At 37.4% G+C, this 20,579-nt stretch overlaps 1 protein-coding gene across 1 annotated transcript in view; it reads right to left on the bottom strand.

Annotated features, from left to right (window-relative positions):
* CNTNAP4 (contactin associated protein family member 4) overlaps nt 1-20,579 on the bottom strand; it is a 261,201-nt gene that overhangs the window by 98,399 nt on the left and 142,223 nt on the right. Inside the window, exons 5-8 of the mRNA XM_034638501.1 lie at nt 10,217-10,420; nt 9,489-9,673; nt 8,562-8,705; nt 5,058-5,319 (exon numbers count right to left, since the gene is read on the bottom strand). Coding sequence (XP_034494392.1) covers nt 5,058-5,319; nt 8,562-8,705; nt 9,489-9,673; nt 10,217-10,420 — 795 coding nt within the window. The remainder of the gene's footprint in view (nt 1-5,057; nt 5,320-8,561; nt 8,706-9,488; nt 9,674-10,216; nt 10,421-20,579) is intronic.

Genomic DNA, 20,579 nt, shown 5'->3' with positions numbered 1-20,579 from the left:
ACAATTACCCTTACTTCCTAGCAGCATTTAATCCAGAACAATTTTCCACTTCCTCAAAACCTCCTCCCCAAATAAACTAACAACCCAAAATCTTAGAATAAATCATCCTTAACACCTTTACATTAAGACATGCCTGTGGCTCCCCAGGGTGTGTGTTCTCCTTGCCGCAATAAGCAATAAACCCAACTTGTTTGATTACAGGTGTGTTCACTGTGGACTTTGGGTGGAAAGCATTGAAAACTCTAAATGGAATAATGAAAGAATAGAAAAATAAATAGAAGTGTTTGCGATTATAGATAGTAGGAGAGAACATGACTGTTTACCAGAACTCTCTCCTTCTCTTCTCTTCTCCCTTCCTCTTCCCCTCCTCCCCTTTCTTTCTCTGTCTCTGTCTCTCCCCCTCTCTCTTTCTCACCCTCTCAGGTCCAACCACATAAACACACAAAATGCAGAAGGAGGAAACTGATTTACATCTGCTTCTCACATACAGTCTTCTGGTAGCAATCCTAATTGCTACAAAGAAACTGTGACAGCTTAGCCACCATCACTCTCTCTTAAGACCATAATAGGCATCCATGAAATAAGATATATAAAGAAAAAAGCCTGCTGNTTTTTTTTTTTTAAGTGTACAACTCCTTCCCGCTTTTAGGTCTGGTGAGAGGGAGCCCCTTAAGAGACCACAACACTGTAAATGAAGGGCAGGAGAGGAATCATCGAATTTGTCCTTTATCTTGTTCATGACATTAAGTAAGTAAATGCTAATTAGATGACTGCTCCCACCACTCATAAGTTTTGAGTCTGGGAGAGGGGCATGTTGTTGGTATAATAAAAAAATAATTAATAACAGTTTTTATGGATTTCATAACAGGTATTATGTGCTTAACATTGTGTATTTAATCTTCAACACTGCTAGTATTCATTTTAAATATGGGGAAAACGAGGCTCAAGTAAGAACAACAAATTATCCAAGGTCATGTCCAGCTGGTAAGCTGATTCTAAAACTCATACTCTGCCTGCAGGATAGGCGGTCCCTTTATTTTTTTTGCTCTTGTAAATAATAAATTTGAGAAACCAAAAAGCACCCCCCAAACAGCTAGGAAGTAGCCTGGCACTCTGAGCAAGATCTTGGCGGTATGAGAAGTTGGCGGGCACTTAGGGCTAGGCATTGGTGTTCTCCTGCTGAACACAATCTCACAGAACACCAATATTAGTCAAGGTAACTCTGTGACTACAGTGAAACTGAACCAAAAAAAAAAGAAAAAGAAAAAGTCAAACTACTTTATAATGTTGTGTAAGCCCAGACAATAACAAGGCTACTGTGAAAACCACAAAAATACCAAACTTCCTCTTCTGGATAATATGAATGACAACCCATTTTATTTTTTTTATACCAATTACAGCTTTGGCCTTATTTCATTCCTCCATCCTAGATAAGATTTACAAAGATAACCTCAACACACAATTACCCTTACTTCCTAGCAGCATTTAATCCAGAACAATTTTCCACTTCCTCAAAACCTCCTCCCCAAATAAACTAACAACCCAAAATCTTAGAATAAATCATCCTTAACACCTTTACATTAAGACATGCCTGTGGCTCCCCAGGGTGTGTGTTCTCCTTGCCGCAATAAGCAATAAACCCAACTTGTTTGATTACAGGTGTGTTCACTGTGGACTTTGGGTGGAAAGCATTGAAAACTCTAAATGGAATAATGAAAGAATAGAAAAATAAATAGAAGTGTTTGCGATTATAGATAGTAGGAGAGAACATGACTGTTTACCAGAACTCTCTCCTTCTCTTCTCTTCTCCCTTCCTCTTCCCCTCCTCCCCTTTCTTTCTCTGTCTCTGTCTCTCCCCCTCTCTCTTTCTCACCCTCTCAGGTCCAACCACATAAACACACAAAATGCAGAAGGAGGAAACTGATTTACATCTGCTTCTCACATACAGTCTTCTGGTACCAATCCTAATTGCTACAAAGAAACTGTGACAGGTTAGCCACCATCACTCTCTCTTAAGACCATAATAGGCATCCATGAAATAAGATATATAAAGAAAAAAGCCTGCTGTACAGGGTAGGTTCTTTGCAAAGGTGCAAAAGGTGGTTATACATAGGCTATTGCTCAAGGAGCAACTGAAGGGTTTTTCCTGTTTTTAAATACCTTTAAGAGCTCTGAAACAGTGTCAGAAATTCCTATATCCATTAACTATATTCAGCAGCCAGAACTAAAGTTCCAGGCCACCAGATAGATCTTGTCAAGACGAAAATATGGAGATCACTGGTGCCAATTACTTTAGGAGAAAGAGGGAGTTTCGGGAAGTGACAGGTTTACAATCTGGGAGGTAGGACTATTCCAACAATGAGAGGGAAGAAGGTGGAATAAAATAAGGCTCTCCTCAGTTAGGCAAATCCAGAGGGCTGCTCCTCTGCTAGGGCCACAAGATCGTGAAGGTCTAGTAAATGAAAAGTGCCAGAAACGTTTCTTATTCTGCAAGCCCATGTCTCCAGGCCCTGCCCATGAGAGCAAGAAGCTGGTTTATAGGCCTGATTTTCACCTTCAGGCAAAAGCAGCAGCAGAAATGCTAAATCATAGCAGAAATCTCAAATCCTACAATAATGAATTTGCTTTAAATAGGAAAATATAGCCATGCTGTTCATTGGGTCCTTGATGCCATCTGAACAGTGTTTGCTTTGACATCTATAAAAGTGACAACGACCGGAAATATTTTGTGTCATGAAGGAGTCTGTAATACTGCTAATATCTTTTATAATTTAGACTAATATCTTTAATATTTCAAAAATGATACAGGCTGACAGTATTTTCAAAGAATTCCAAGTGACAATTTGCCAAACTGTGTATCACATTAAAAATTTATCCTGCTAATTCAAAGATCTGAACAACTCGGCTCTTTCTCAACACAATTTAATTTTTATTCCACTGCAAAAGATAGAAAAATTTTGATTCTTTGAAACATATTAAGATTACTAATTTATATCTTCAGCAGTTAAGAAAAATTGAACCACCCTTACTTACAGAATGGAAAGCTTTAACACAATATGATACAAATCCATCAATAAGTATTTGATTCCCCTTAAAGAGTCATTATAATACATCCTGACAAAGGACTTAATTCTTGAGCATTGTACATGTGAAAGCCTTCCCCCATGAGGGAACCAANGAACCACACTTACTTACAGAATGGAAAGCTTTAACACAATATGATACAAATCCATCAATAAGTACTTGATTCCCCTTAAAGAGTCATTGTAATACATCCTGACAAAGGACTTAATTCTTGAGCATTGTACATGTGAAAGCCTTCCCCCATGAGGGAACCAATGAACCACCCACCCAGCTACCATTTATATACTCTGTTTTCAAGTGCAAAAGGTGCTTGCCTCACTGAAACTGGCCAAAATTAATATTTTTCAAGGAACTGGAAAAATGGGAGTGGGGGAGTTGGTAAGTCAAGGCCAACTTGTGTGATCTGAAGTGTAACGATTTTTCCTACCTCGGCATTCATCCATGGCTGAGGCTCCTTGTTATTAGCTATGGAAACAATCACACTGAGTCCTCTGATGCCACAATGGATTACATTATATACAAATTTAAGCATTAATTTAGAGATTTTTAAATCATTTAGAGTATTCTATATAGACTTATGCCTAGTAATTTAATAAATATTCATGCCTGTAATGTGTTTAGAAAAGGACTAGCTTCATGGGGCTCACTATAGTAACATTGTACTGAAGCAGTTTCTTTAAGATGTTGAACGAAGGCTATGAATATAACCACTTCTTAGGATGTCAAATAAATCACAATAAACTACACATTAATGACAAGCTTACATTTTTAGGCCCTCATTTTAGGGAGCCTATTAATTATTCATATGGCACTGATTAATTTATTTCCTTTTGTCAAGCCTGCAAATTTACCACATTTTGAGCATTACATTAAAAAGTCACAATATAGTGGCTGTTAAAAATTATAATTGATATTGAATTTTTAGCTCCCACATTCAAACTGCCGTGATACACTGAACAATGAAAAAGATACATAAAGACTATGCATTTGTGCGTCCATTTGTATACTTGTTCTTTCTATATTTAGTTTCTGACTGTGATCAGTTTTTCCTCTCTCAGTCATATTCTATTAATTTTGGTCATAGTTAATATAGAGGAGTAGTACAATGGCATCTTTAATTTTTTTTAAAGATCATTTATTAAACTGATGTGGCAATTTACCTCAATGTGACCTCTAGTTGCTTGGCTTGGGTGTTATTCCACATATATGAAAATGTGATGGAGATCCCTTGTCAAGAACAATATAATTTTAATGAAGAGACAAAAATATCCCTCACCCAAAGCACTGACCTAAATTAGACATTAATTTTCCAGATACTGATATAGTCTTCTTAATTACAGTACTTCAAATCATTATGATACCGTATTGCCTAGAAGTGGAGAGAATCCCATTTGGTGCCCAAATGAAGAACTTTGCATGAATCTTTTCATCCTCCCCAAATATATCCAACTCTGTACAGAATACATCGGCAAGTGAAGTTATTTTGACTAAGCGTTTCGGTTTTACAACACACACGAATACAGAAATAGAGATACGATCCAAGAAGGGCCTCTCCTTTTCTCTCACGGACCAGATAAGGCTAATAGCTGTGTTAGACAGAGTCTAGTCTTCCACTGAAGATGACCAGTAAACTTTGGGTCCACCTCAAAGTCTTTCGCATTTTTCCCCAAAACACATTTCCTCAGAATATAGTCACTTATCTGGAGTGCGCAAGAGGGTCATGAAAGGACTTTTCTATTCCTCCATAACTATCATTCGGTTAATAAGAACTGCTAGTGGTGAAGCCATATTTAAAAGGAAATTGGAATCAAGGTCCTGTAAGGCAGAGCACTGATAATCTTATTAACTCAAGTATTCATTTATTAAACAAACACTAATTTTTTGGTTATGCATAAAATGTTAAGGAAAAGGGATCAAGAGATAATGAAATCTTTCAAACCCATATGCTTTGCCTGCAGGAACACACTTATTACCTGCTGTGATGTCACTTGGTAATTTTCCTGGCTGGTGGAGATTCAGCTTAAGTTTTCCATCATTAAGAAAGAGGAGGAGACCCCCTGAAACCAGCTGAAGTTCGCTGAATAGGAGAAGTCCTGCCTTATTCCAGGTTCGAAATTGAAAGGTGGCAGAAAGCTTGTCCTCCCCGGAAAAGCCTGGCAGGGCTAAGTAACTCCTGGGGCTGAGAAAAGTCACAGGCACAGACTGTGACTGTGAACAGGAAAACGACACATTTCCCTGACAAGAAAGCAAAAGAAAAAGCTTTAAGAATGGCTCACATCACTTTAGTAATAGAAATGGAAGTATTCACAAAGGCCGTTTACGGATCTCAAATTATCCTTGGTTTAAAACAGCAACAAACTGCTATCAACATGAAAATTCAAATCCTTGCCATATATCTTAAAGGTTCTTCAAATCCCATGATAGTACGGTCAGGTCAATCTTTCCCTGGGTTCTTGGTGAATTCCGTTTTTCCGCAGTTTTCAACTTCTATAAAGGCATCTAACTCAGTGCCATTGAAGTCAATAAAAATTTATTTAAGCCAGTTCTTTGTTTTTTACCTTTTCTTGGTTTTCCATTCCCTGGGCTCTGGGTGAAATCCTTTTCTCTTTCATCCTTTGATGCGTTTGGTTCTAATCCACCCCAACATTACTGAGGTATTGTTTTTCCTTCTGTATTTTTTCATATTTTTCTCTTTTCCCATTGGATCTCTTATTTATATATAATATATATGTATATATAATATATATGTAATATGTATATAGTTTCAGTTTTATGTTCAGTTACATGTACATAAGCACACACTTAGATATACGTTGGCGATATACTACACACTAAGTATTATTTATTTTACAAAAACAGGAGCTATGTTCTATCGCTAATAAATACCTTATGGAAATCCTTTTGAGTTATCTGGCGTAAGCCTAGTTCCTTCTTTTTGTTGATTGCATAATACTCCATTATGGGACTATCCCAGCTTTCACTCAATTGTTTTCCTGTTAATGTGCATGTGCTTTGTTTCCAGTTTGCCCCTCCCAGCAATGCTACATAAATAACTCTGCATGCTCCTATGTGTATTTTCAGTTCTACAGAAGAGTTCTAAATACAGAATTGTATATACCTCTATGTGTTAATAAATATCGCCAGCTTCTTGTCCAAAAAGAAGTTAAAATACTCCACATTTCTACTGGTAATATACAAGGATATCCTTGTCCCCACATCCTTGGCAGGAACAGGTATTATAGATCTTTTAAATCTGCACAAGTTCAATGACAAAATGCCAACATGATATATCATTTTTATTTATCTTGCGTTTACCTGACCAACAGTGAATCTGAGCATTTTTCATGAGTTTGTGGCTCTTTTGGACTAGCTTTCCTCAGAGTGGTCTGTTTATATCCTTAGCACATTTTTCCTTTTGTGTTTTACATTGGACACTACGATGCGTAACGCGCTACTTACATTCCTTTATTTTTTTTAAAGATTTTATTTTTAAGTAATCTCTATACACAACATGGGGTTTGAACTCAAAACCCCAAGGTCAAGAGCTGCGTGCTCCACTGAATGAGTCAGTCAGGCCCCAACATCCCTTTAATTTTAAAAATATTTTTGGCTTTTTCTTATCATTATGCCCATATCATCAGATTTACATGTATTATTTTGCATCTAATGGTTTTATAATAGATCTTCAATATACCTTAGAATTGCATAAATTTTCATTAAAATACTATATATGTATATAAATTATTCTGCTAGTAGAGTAAAATAGATATTTAAGGATTTCAAAAAACTTCAAGGTCTGAATTATTTAGAAATAATTAAGCACATTCCTTAACAGGCTTCAGAAATTAAGATAAACGCATTTATTTTTCCTGAAAGTAATCGTTTAACATGTTTTCCAAATAGAGATTTGAAAAGTCAGTGAAATCGACTTTATTTAGAAGGATACACATTGGAATTAAACCATTTGGTCTTGGTTAAACAAAAATATTTGGCTATACTGTGACCGTTAAAAGTGCATTAGCTCTCATTGTGGACAAATATCTTGTCCCAGTGAATGAAATAATAACAGCGAGAAAGTAAACTACTCTGACGCATAATGTAAAGGCAATTAGAAACTAACAAACCTCCTAAAACTGTAAACATTTTACCAGCTGCAGTTTGGTCCCATGCTCCATTTGGACAGCTGCCTGCTACCACCCTGCAAGCCGCAAATCCTCTTGCCAGTGAAAAGTGGGTGTTAGCTGCATGAGGAGTTTCTGGAAACTCATTTGCCAATGAAACACACACATCTATCCACAGTATTTTTTTTTCCTTTTAAATCATCTTCCCTTTTATTAAAAAAAATAACTAAAAATCTTTCTGGATGGTATACTCCTCCAAATACCACCAATTCACACAGAGAATCAGGAATAAAATCTTTTGCAAACAATAAATATTCCCATGATGTGCTTTGGGATTGGGTGACACAGCACCAGCTTAAATGGATACATCCTGAATTTTGAACAATTACAAAAATGTACTGAAATGCATCTGTGTGTCTGCTTTTCTATCATGAAGCCGGTTAAACTGGAAACCATGTTTCCCAGAATCCCCTTCCATGGCTGGTTTTGGTGAAAAGTTAGTCCAAAACGGAGCTTCTGTGGTATTTGAGTCAAAAGTGAAATGCCAGCCATTTCCTTCCACAGGACTTTTTTCTATGACAAAGCCCAGGGAAGGGTGATCACAGAGGAGCTGGTTTGTTCCAGTTTGTCCTGGCTCTCCTTCACTCTGCAGGGTCTCTTCTGACAGCTGGCCTCCACATTCCAGTTCCTCTGGCAATTGTTAAGATCCAAGTCCTAAAATAGATCCCTTGTTCATAAAACTCATAGTGGTGCTGCTTCCCTGACTNTCTGACAGCTGGCCTCCACATTCCAGTTCCTCTGACAATTGTTAAGATCCAAGTCCTAAAATAGATCCCTTGTTCATAAAACTCATAGTGGTGCTGCTTCCCTGACTGAACCCTGACCAGTACAGTCCTATTTAAAATCTGCTGCATTTCCACAGAATTAGAATATAATGCAGCCTGACCAACACTGCTATTGGGACGGACTGGCAGATGCAGTCTTATAACAGCCTATTTGTTTCTTTTATGTGTTATGAATGACCATGGCAAAATACAGTTTTTCAAATGCCTCTCTAATATACATGGATGTTATCTGATTCCAGGAACTTGGTATGCTTATTTAGGGAGTTCGTCAGGGAATATCTTATTATTACACAGCAAAGAAATTAGGCCCCTGGAGTAATAACATCACAAAACTAAATTATCAACTGTAAAAAAAAAAAAAACAACAAAAACCTTTACTTCATATACAAATAAAATAATCATACCCTGTGCATTATAATTTCTTTAGATTGGATTAATCCTTTACATGCATATTGCCAAGGAGAGAAAAATTTTAAAAGCGTAATCTCTAAAACATCCTATCACGTCTTACCATAGTGGTGATCTCTGGTTTTTGTTGCTTGGCCAAATCAATGATATCTACTCCATTATAATAGAGGTTTTCTAGACACCCATGAAAATTCTTATGGGCGAATGACACTGATTTTCCAGGTGCTGGAATCCCTCCAAAGCTGATCTTAGAAAGAAAAATGGCATCAATAATATTGTTTAGTGATTTTCTGATAATCTGCTTAAATAATTATGATTAACAGCTATAGTTTTAATCATCACAGATAAATCAATTTTTCATCACTCTACACTGCCATGTTGCTAATTTCATATGGATATTTTTTTAAATTAAAATGCAGATTTAAAAACAAATTTACATGCATTCAGTTTTCATTTACACGAGAGCTTGATTATTCTTACAAGTTACTAATCACCTCTGGAGTTGATGTTTATTGGTTGATGAAAAAAATGCAACTTTATATCCACGGTAAGCCTCTGTTTAATAACATAACTGGTTATAATGGCATTTTGTTTTATAGACATTTCCGGCGCGTATTGGTTATTTGCGCATTTGAATCAATTGATAATCTATTCATTACTACAACTTCTCCATAAATATACACTGCTCAAGGATGCCCTACAGCAGAAAAAAAACCAAAAACCAAAAAACATGCAACACATTCTATATTCACTTGTGGTAATACGATCCCTTGGAGATTTCTTACATGTGATAATTTGTGAATATACATTTCAGGTAAAAAAGAAAATCTCTCTGTGTAAGAGAAGATTAACATATTGGCAGACAGATGAAGCGTCAGTAGTGTCTGCCCAAATCTGCTGTTGTGAGTTAGGTCACTTGGAGTTACTCTGAAAAAGGGGAGGGGAGCTCTCTACAGTATATTTTCTTTTGCATGGCCACCCAACATGCACATCATAAAAATCTGTATTAATTGAAACATAACTATCACACCTCATAATCGAGGTCCAGGAAACTGAATTCTCCCTGGGCGTGGAAACGGTGCCTGTGCTCATCCACTGTGAAGTTGACTTGTTGGCCCACGCGCTGGATGAGCACGGAGTGCCAGTGCTGGTCGTCCAGCAGGCTGCCCAGGGTGAGACTGATGAGCGTGTGAGTGGAGGGCAGCTTGGCTTCACCTGAGAAGAGAAAAAATAACAGCACCATTATTCCCAGTCTAGAAAAAAAGTTTCCCCTCGTGGACCGGCATCTCTCCTAATTACTGCAATCTCCTTCCTTGCATTCCATCCAAACACTAGAATGGATCTACCTGAAGTTTGAATATAATATCCTCTCAACCTTGTTGTAATTTCCTCCACTGTTAATTCTTTTTATTAGTATTTCCCATCACATGCTCATTTGCAAGGTAAATTTTATCTCTGCTACAATCTCATTACTTTTTCTACCTCAGTATTTTCCAATGACCCATTCCTTTCTTCATGATGTTTGAAAACAACTAGATAGTTCTGCTGGCACTTTGTAAAAAATTTCAAACGAAGGTCTTGTACAATTTGCAAAATAGTAACCACTTGTAGGTGAAAGTGGAATATTGGTGTACATGTAAGCCCTTGGATATGGAAATACGGCACCTTAATTATTACAACAGAAGCTATAAAAGTATAAAGTTACTGAAGTGGTATCTAAATGGTCAGATTTTCAAGCACTTCGCCAAATAATTTTACCTGAATTAATAAGTAAAAAGAGTCTTCCTCTTCTTAATTCCAGTGTGATGTGATCTCCATTTTGGCCTTGCCGGTGGAGCAGAATGCCATCACTCTGCATAGTTTTAAATTTCAAAGAAATAATATCCTTTACTGGGCTCAGAGAGTTTTGATCAAATCTGTAGAGAAGGGAGCTTTTTCCATCAAGATCAACCACCTCTGATCCTAGAGACAAAGACATTAAAAGTCATTCTAAAGGATAAATATGCTTTTTATTAAAGCATTTTAAACGTGTGCATATATACATACGATACATATAAAGCATTGTTTATTGTGCATACACACTCACGTGTAGTTCAGTCCCAAGCCAGTCATAAGGGAAAATAAAGTAATTCCCTCCTGATGCCTGGGATTGATTCCACTTTAGTCTTTACTAACCTATTTACAAAATCATGATCTAGAAATACATCTTAAACTGTATTCCTAATTTTCTCATATTACTGAAAGCTATTTCTTTTCATCCAATAAAAAAAAAAGAAAATCAGGAAAAAGGTTATGATCAATATCCATAAACCACTTTGCATATTTCACAATCAGTATTTTTAATGATGTTCCTCAAGTGCTGAAGTGAAACTGTTTTGAGGTCCTGAAAAAATGGTTTTGCTGTCTCACAGATCTCTCACACATGCTGTCGAAAAGAGATCTGCATACAAATACACACACATACGTCAGACACATCAAATGCCACCTCAAGTATATATTAAGCTGACCTTTGTGTTTTGTTTTATTTTATTATTTTTGTGGCTAAGTAATAGTACTTAAGAGTAATGCTATATTCTGTGTTCTAGAGGACACTGTTGGAAAGACATTCACTTAATGATATTATAAGGGCTGTTCTGCTGCATTTGTGTCAAAATTGTGACACTGACATGTTTTCTCAGCTTTCTGACAGTGTCTTATCTACTCACTGTCAAGATCACTTTTATTCCGTTCATCTTAAAAAAGATGTCATGTTATACCAGTAACGTAACAGCACATCTGTCAAAATCAGTTGCACCCTGAACAACAGACACAAAATAGAACTGATAATACTGAGAAAGCCTAGCAGTGTTTTCCATATTCCGCAATTCAAAGATTTTTTTTAAGGCAATTACCCTTGAGAGTACATTTATGTAATAAATGAAGAGGTTAGGGAAACCCAATGAAGCTATTTTTCAACTGGTTAGCTGACTCTTCCCAGTCAATGAAATGACATTAAAGTTTACTCGTCTTGTTTCATTTGACAAAATTATTACAGCTACTTGTATGCCCAAATATACATTTCATTCAGATTATCCATCATATTTAATGTGAACCATTTATACTCACCACCCCCTGAAATTTTTTTCAACTATTTTATGCAGCTATCTTTTGAAAATTCAGAGGTTTGATTTTTCCACATCTTGTTAATGTGCTTATAAAGAATTCATTCACCAAATGCACATGAATAAACATTGCATTCTGTAGAAAGAATAACGTTAACTGAACAATTATTCCTTGTTATATAGCTGAATGAATGTGCACGGTAAAGACATAACTCTGTGTCAAATACAAATAATGTCTTCTATGATTATTAGATTACAATAAATTAAGAAAATTCCAATAAGACAGACTTTAAATGCTGACACATTTGGAGCCATGCAGTTATCTCTGAGTTAATGTATTGCTTAAAGGCAACCATCATAATAATGATTTTATTTCAGATAAAGTCTATTTTTGGAATTAGCTACCAGGAGAATTTTCTTTTCCAATAAAGGTTCAACCTGTGTGACTTCAGCCTACTATTTCTTTTTTTTCTCTTCTTTGCTATTGTTATCATATTATAATGGTCATACTTGCCCTTCATGGCACCTAAAGCTTTTGTGCCTACAATATTTCCATCAGCAAAAACAGGATAGTGAACAACGTATGCCTGAAACAATGGTGTATTGCACCCTCTCTTAAACTGAAGCCACTTGCCACTTTCTTTCACTCTTACCTATTTTCTTCTTACTCCACAGATAATACCTAATGTGAGACATTCGTTCAGCAAGTACACATTTAGCACATCATTTGTGAGGCCCTGGGATGGAAGCTGAGATAAAGAGAATAATCGACACAAGCATGGCTCCTGCCCTCAGGGAGCTGACATTCCGTGAAGAGGGACACGGCAGAGCCAGTGAACAACCATGACGGACTGACCGAGCCTAACGGAAGACTGGGTCTCTTAAGTTAAGGTAGTTGGGGAAACTCAGCTCTCTGATCTAGAAACCTCACCACTAATGTTCCTACTCCCCACAGTCTTCAAGTCCTATACGTGTCCCCATAAACTTTTTGAATTACTCTTAGGACATTAAATTCCCCCAAACCTAGACATTCTCCCAACACTTTCTCTCCTTCACTTTCATGAAAGGAAGCTCTGAGGATTGGCGAGAACTATGGTGATAGTCAGTGATTCAACTCTCAGAAGAGGAAGAAGAGTGAGCAGGGCTTGCCTTGAAAATGGGTCTGAAAGTGAGAAAGTAGTAAGTAGGAGAAGAATAAACAGACTTCACATGGGTTTGAACAATACCTTCAGGGAAAAAAGCTAAATATAATTCAGAATGTGAGTACAGCCTTAGTCAATGATACTTGTATTAAACTGCATTTTGGGTGCAACACAAGTTTTGCATCTGTCAACAGTTATTGATGCATATATTTTCATGACAATGTATCTTCACTGTGAACTGGACCCTCTGTTTATATAAAACAACCCTCACTGCCTTAGTCCATGATACTTGTNATGTCAGCATAGGAAAACTTTAACTTATGCATGTGCAATATACGTAAAAGAATTTTCATTAAAAAAATTTCAGGATGATTCCTAACAGTATTACTTTAGATAAAAGACTCAACTTATAATGAGTCTAATATAAGTCACTATTATAAAAAGCTATCTACACAACATATCTGATATATAAAAAGCATATAATTTTNTAAAAAAAAAAAAAGAATGTGAGTACAATGTCAGCATAGGAAAACTAACTTATGCATGTGCAATATATGTAAAAGAATTGTCCATTAAAAAAATTTCAGGATGATTCCTAACAGTATTACTTTAGATAAAAGACTCAACTTATAATGAGTCTAATATAAGTCACTATTATAAAAAGCTATCTACACAACATATCTGATATATAAAAAGCATATAATTTTAAACAATAATCACAAAACACTGTGTTATGGCACATACAGTTAATGATACAAAAATCTGGAATTATATGAAAAAAAGTCTTGAGAGAGAAAGAGAGAGAGAGAGGGAGACAGAGTGAAAATGAATTTGAACTCATTATCAGAATCTAGCTCTCCAAGGATGCTGGTAGGAGACAGAGGTCTGTAGCTTCTCTTGAAAGTGGTCTTACCCACTGTTAAGGAAAATTGGAAAAACTGGATATAATCCAAACGAATAACTTCACATCCTTTCAATGTCATATTGGACCATTTCTTCACAGACCCACCTAAAGATTATTTAATTCTAGGTAAATTAATAAATGTCTGATTTTACTATTTATTACAGATTAGGATCAGACTTTGTTAAGTTACATGTTAATTTGTAGATTTTTTTTTCCCCAGTAGAAATACAAATGGCTCTACAGTTATGGTTTTATTGCCCTGTTGGACGTTAACCATTTATGTATTTAACCTTGTGACAGTAATCCAGCATTCTTTCTTGGATTCCTATGTACACTCAGTCTCTCGAATCTTCTTTCAACCAGCTTTACCATCCTTCTGATTCCTTCTTTAATTAATTAATCACATCTTTCATATGTGTTTATTCTGTATTTGAATGAAAGTCATGTTTTTTTTTGCTTTTGAAAATTTTACTTTCAACATTACTAACTTAAAAAGGACAACCTGGGCTTCATATCATTGACTGGCAAGCAACTTTTTTTTTTTAATTCTATTTATTTATTTGACAGAGAGAGAGAGAGAGAGATCGCATGTAGGCAGAGTGGCAGGCAGAGGGAGAGGGAAAAGCAAGCTCCCTGCTGAGCAGTGAGTCCAAAGCAGGGTTCAATCCCAGGACCCTGGGATCATGACCTGAGCCAAAAGCAGACACATAACTGACTGAGCCACCCAGGTGCCCCTGGGAAAGCAACATTTCCACATTTCAGCCATCACCAGTAACATTCAAGGCAAATTTATTTTCACTATTCCACAAAGGACACTACCACTGCAAATACATTCTCACAGAAGAAAAGTTCAGATGATTCGTAACATACTTCTTTACATTGAAACTAACTTATGAAAGATTTGATGAGAGTAGGCCATTAATAAAAGTAATTTAACTCAATATTTATTTGTTTAGAAGCAGTAAAATAGGCATCCAAAGTAATATTCATGTATTCATGTATCAATTAACAGAATCACACTTATGCCCATCTTTTGTCACTTTCAGAAAAAGAATCTTTTGTACACGGTTGAAATGTATAAACAGGAAAAGTAGAGATATTAGAAAACTGACTATAAGAAAAACTAGAAATCAGAAGTTAAACAAATGTGTAACAGTAAAGACCTATAGTCCAAAGATTAGGAGGAGACATGTTACTTGACTGAAAGAATCATGTTTTTAATGGTAAATCAGTTCATTAGGAGGCTTATAACTGAGGTTATATTTTTAATGATTGAATTACTATAGATATTAATAATGTGGCCCTGTCATACCCTGTTCACCATAGGGAGGGCATAAACTTTAATTTTCTAGTAACGAGTTGCAAATTGTTCTGACATATTTATCCCCCTTGGGCTAGTCCCCTTCTGTATCATTTTTTTTTAAAGATTTTATTTATTTACTTGAGAGAGAGCATGAGCAGGGGCAGGGGCAGAGGGAGAAGCAGACTCCTCGCTGAACAGGGAGCCCAACACAGAGCTCGATCCCAAGCCTGGGAACATGACCTGAGCTGAAGGCAGATGTGCAACCAACTGAACCACTTAGACACCCCTTCTGAACCATTTTTAATAGTTTTTTTTTAATTACAGTGTAGCCTAGAGGTTAAGACAACAAGTCTGCATGGGTTTGCATCTTCACTCTACCCTGGGCAAGTGTATGAGTTTCCTGTTATTAAGGTAACAAATTACCACAAACTTGGTCACGTGAAACAACACAAATTTATTATCTTCTAGTTTTGGAATTCAAAAGTCCTAAAATCAAGGTGGTGGCAGGAGCTGCTTTCCTTCTGAAATCTCTGGAAGATAATCCCTTTCTTCCCCTTTCCTAGCTTCTAGAAACCATCCACATTCCTTGGTTCGTGACTCTTTTCTTCACGTACAAGAGAAGTGTCATAGCGTCTTCAACTCCCCCACCTTGTTTCTGCTCTCCTTCTCTGACTGATCCTCTTACCTCCCTCTTATAAAGACCCTTGTGATGACACTGGGCCCACCTGGATAATCCAGACTACTCTCCCTATCTCAAGATCCTTAATTTAATCACACCTGTAAGTGCCTATGTCATATAAGGTAACACAGTCACAGTAACAGGGCATTACTCTTTCTATGACACAAGGTACTTAACCCCTTTGCCCATTTCCTCTCTGTAACACGGGAATAATAAGAGTATATTCTTAATAGGATTGTTGTAGGAATGTATATCTGCATAATTTTTGGAAGAATTGAGGGCACATAACTACAACTCAATAAACATTACTACTAATGCTAATGCTATTATTTATTGTCAGAACATTGGGCAGGGAAACAGGCACAGCAAAATTAGTTTAATAAATACATTTGGTGTATTTATTTTCAAAAGTAAACTCTTCAAAAAATAATGAATTTTTGAAGAGCACGAGAAGTGCTCAATTATCAATGTCACGGCCAGGTTATGCAGCAAGAATGATTTCGAGCCATCTGTGGGTTCTGTGGCTTTTTCTCTGTCTGTCAGCTAATGCCTGAGCTGACTCACCATGGTGATTGTCGGTGAGCTGAATCCTCCTCAGTGAATACCTCCATCTCAAATCTTCTCATTTACAGCAGGCATCAAGGAAAGAAGAGACTCACAAAGACTGTAGGCCCTACTCTCATATCAATTCTCCCTGCGACCCCAGGAAAGAGGTATAGACTGATTTATTTGCATGATTCAGAAATACAATCTCCGTGGAATGAAGAGTTTTCCGATACAAAATATTCAAATTTCTTTCAGGGAGTTGTGCCAGAAGTGGCGTTGCTGAAATTTGTATTCTGTGCTCCTTTCTGTCAGCACGTATTTATGGCGAGCTCTCTGTGAACAGTGGAAGACACAGCAACGCATACATACAAGGCACATTTTTTGTCACGGAGTTTCCATTCTAATGGGAAGGACGCACCTCCCCGAGATGTGATTTTTCACGCCGCTGCTTGGACCTTTGCTTTCTGCTTCGGGGCTGGGTCCGAATGATTTCTAACGGGTGCAGGAGGAGTTGATCTCTCAGGCTCAGAGAAGGGTGTCAACTACACTGCAGATGCACCTCTGTGAGCAGCAAACTGTTCTGCTACCTCTCCATGCGCCACATAAACACACTCCTCATTGTCATTTCTTCCACTTGACTTGGTATCCTTCCCTCACAACTACATCCCACCCCTGCTCCAGAAGTTTGAGACTTTGCAAAGTGTGAGGTTGCTATCTGAAAAAGTGATGCCCTCCCCACTCCCTAAATGGATGACTGAGAAAAACCGATACAACAGCCAACAGCATGCTTCTTAAACTAAGCTCCGTGCTCAGTCACGTTAGAATCAACTGAGGAAAATCTCTTGGTGTTTCCATAAGCACTCAATGTTCTGGGCTCTGCCTGATAACCACCAAGTTAGGAGCTCTGAGAGCCACACCCAGGAAAACAGGTTCCTAAGTGACCCTGAGCAGATGACAGCATGACCATTATCTGACAAGGACAAGAAGGTTAAAAAAAGAACCTTTTCCCTGAAAATGAGTAACCTCATCGCACATTGAATTGTACCATGGAAAGCGAACATGTTTATCTATACTGTACGTGATACTTGCAGAAATTTTTGTGGAGGTGGTAGCCCCTTGTTCCTGAAAGGTGCTTTGGGGAGAAATTGGTTCTGTGAATTCAACTGTGAATCATCGCATCACTGATGAGGTCAGTTGGCTAAGAAACGCAAGAGAGACAAATTGGAATAGAAAATGCATGAGCTGGAAAACAAATCCTTGAATAATAGAAAGCTGACTTTTTCAAAGGTCATGAAAGAGTTCCTAAAAAAGATACGAGAGCCTTCTATTAATTCTGTGGGAAGCACCCCAAAAATATAGAGAAAAAAGTGCTCTAAGTGGAGAAAGAACAATGGACCAAAACTCTTCTGGGCTAAACAAGGAGTCAGTCACCGGTACCGAGCACACCGTTTCTTTACTTGAAAATTACTACCTATGAATTTCTAAACAAACAGAGGTCCAATTTTGACTTCTAAGAAACATAAATCAGACTGAGTCACTGTTAAACTACTATATGGTGAAATATGAAAGCAACAGCATGATGTATTGGCACTTGAGATCTGCATTACTGAACTGGGTTTTGAAAAGATGGCGAGGACAGACCAAGCACTTGAGAAATCAACAGGAAATGGGTTGTACTATTTTTGCATAGTAGCATCAAGGAACACAGAATGATTTAAGGGACTCTTAAGTTTAAAACAACCAAAATTAATACAATAAAAAGGAAGAAGGTACAGGATCAAGTGCTGCATCTAACCACAGAGAAAAGGTGACTTTATTATGGTTTTAAATAGACTGAATTAAGATCGGTGATAACACTCCAGGAGGTTATAGGAACAAGCCAGATCACTGCCACTTAAATATCAGTTTAAATTAGCCTTTTCAATAGGTTTGAAATGGGTAACAGCTACTACATCAAGGACTACTGAGTGTGTCCCTGAAGGACATAAGCTGTATTTCTGTTTCTAATATTTATTTGCAACTTTTGTAACGAATGCCACAGAAGTCACTTAAATGCTGAGTCTCAATTTCCTTATTTGGAATATATGGAGAAAAATTCCAATTTCTCATGCCACACAAAAGCTGTGGGTTTCAAATGCAAGTATCAAAACCCCCCATTTATTACATATTTTGTACGCTATTATTATCATTTTAATAATAACTAACATTCAAAATCTCCTATGGTCGTCTCACAGTTCTTTAATCAACTTGCTACTGCAGGAGTGTAACACATGTGTGGCTTTTATACCTTTATCCATTTTTCAGTTTTTATCATGGTTAACTGGATGTTTTTCTTAGTTTGTTCATTTAGCAAATAGTTACTGAATATTTACTGTGTCACGTCCTACAGTAGGAGCTGGTGTTGCAACAGTGAACACATTCTGATCTCATGGATCCCCCAATCTGAAGGAAAAGAAAGACATCCAGCCACTCATCCCACATGGATAGATATATTTACAAACTCTAAGTGGAGCATGAAGGGAAAGGGCAGGTTGTACGGCAGTTTGAAAGGGGAGATCTAAATTAGGCCATTGATTGGGGACCACATCTTTGAGGAAATGAAACATACTCTGAGTAGATGCCCACCTTCGTAAATGTCTAGGGTCAGGAGGGAAGGAGGAGGTGGGGAAGGGGGGTTATGAGTCTGAGAGAGGGCAAGGAGAGGTGGGAGGATGGAGACTGGAGAGGGCGGGGTGATGGTAGCAGGAAAGAGATGGGAGAGGTCCACAGATCACCCTGACCCTGTGAAAACTTGGTTCCAGGTTTTGTTGGGACGGGTCTATTTTGGTTTTGTCCTTCGCCCTAGGACATAACAAATGATCCTCAGATTGGTGTTTACTCCTAAAGCAACACCCTCTGGCTTTTCAGTTCAAAGCCCAAGATGTTTAACAAGTCCTTCTAGATTGGCAGGATTGATTTTTTCCAAAGGTGCTCCTCCAGGCATTAGGTAGATGCTGAAGTTTCTGGCACCTGACCTCTCCCATCTTGCTTTTGCCTCGGCTCCTTGGTATCTCATCTTGGGCATGTGTGGTTCCAGAATCAGCCAAGGACTGAAGGAGAATTTCTATGCAGGAGTTGAGGTGAGGCCCTCCTTCTCTGACGCCCTCCTTTTTAGGATTCCACCCCCAATTTCCAGCCACTCTGGCAACCTTGAACTCTGAACTCTGCCTCCTTAGCCCAGTAAAATCTGACTACTTTCTGCTTGAGCATTATGATGTCTGCAAACTGGGATGTGTTTTCAGAAAAAAGTCAGTTAAATGTGGATCTCCCGGAGTTTGCTTTCCTTCTTCCAAGAATCAAATCTTGTCAACTTCCATCCTGCTTTGAGTTGAACCTCAGAGACCAGAAGGGTTTTGTTTTTTTTAAAGTATATTTTGTATCCAGTGATTACAACTATGGCAAGATAGCCCAATAAAAACAATTCTGCTAGGACTGGTACTAAAAAGCAAATCATCTTTTTGTGAATTTTTTAATCATTGACTTGGTCTATTAATTCATCTAGGATTGAGAAGTGGGCATATGCTAATTCTAGTATTCCCACTTTATTTATTACCTGGAATATACCTTTACAGAGAAATTCTCCCTCGTCTTCTATTTGGTTACCTTGAAGTACAGATCACACAGGAAAAGCAAGATAAATTCTTGATGTTTCCCTTCATTTATTAATTTTCAAAATAATGAATTGGTTCCTTCATATCTCTCATAGGAAACCAATTAGATTTTCATTTTTTAGTACTGTCATAAACCCATTCACTTAAACATACTTAATATGTTGCAAAACTGCAGTTACTATCCTTCCTGACACTATGATATTTCCCTTTTTGGTCCATGAGAGCCTGCTCAGTTGTCTCTGAGTTCTTGTGACATAATCCCAGCAGGTGTCATAGTTTCTTTTTTTCTGGAATTAAAATAGCTAAGCTAACCTTACTTTAATTTTACTATAACCTCACTTATCATAAGATTAAAATCTTAAAGACTATAAATTTTGCAAAGAATTAGGATTTATCCTCCTTGTTTAGGCTGACCAGAATCTAACTTCTCTTTAAACTTTGGCATAAAATAGGATTCCTCAGCTACGGTATTAGCTGATAAACAATTTGACTGCAGGGACTGTATTTAATTCACCTTGGTCAAGTATTTAGAAGTTAACATGTGGGAGCTGCTTCATAAACATGCATTGAATTCAATTATCACTATTCTTAAGAGTAAGTCCAGAGAAGGCTTAGGTTTCAGGGGGGAGGTTAAGATGGCGGAGGAGTAGGGGACACCTTTTTCAGCCGGTCCCCTGAGTTGAGCTGGATAGGTACCACCAGCAGGAATATCCACGGAATCAGCCTGAGACGCAGGAAGATACATCTGGATCTCTACAAATGAACATCTCCAGCGCTGAGTATCGAGGTACGAAGC

The sequence above is a fragment of the Ailuropoda melanoleuca genome, chromosome 12 (assembly GCF_002007445.2).
Source record: "Ailuropoda melanoleuca isolate Jingjing chromosome 12, ASM200744v2, whole genome shotgun sequence".
NCBI classification, from domain to species: domain Eukaryota; kingdom Metazoa; phylum Chordata; class Mammalia; order Carnivora; family Ursidae; genus Ailuropoda; species Ailuropoda melanoleuca.
The sequence above is the reverse complement of the archived record's forward strand: the minus strand, read 5'-3'. Positions and strand labels throughout refer to the sequence as shown.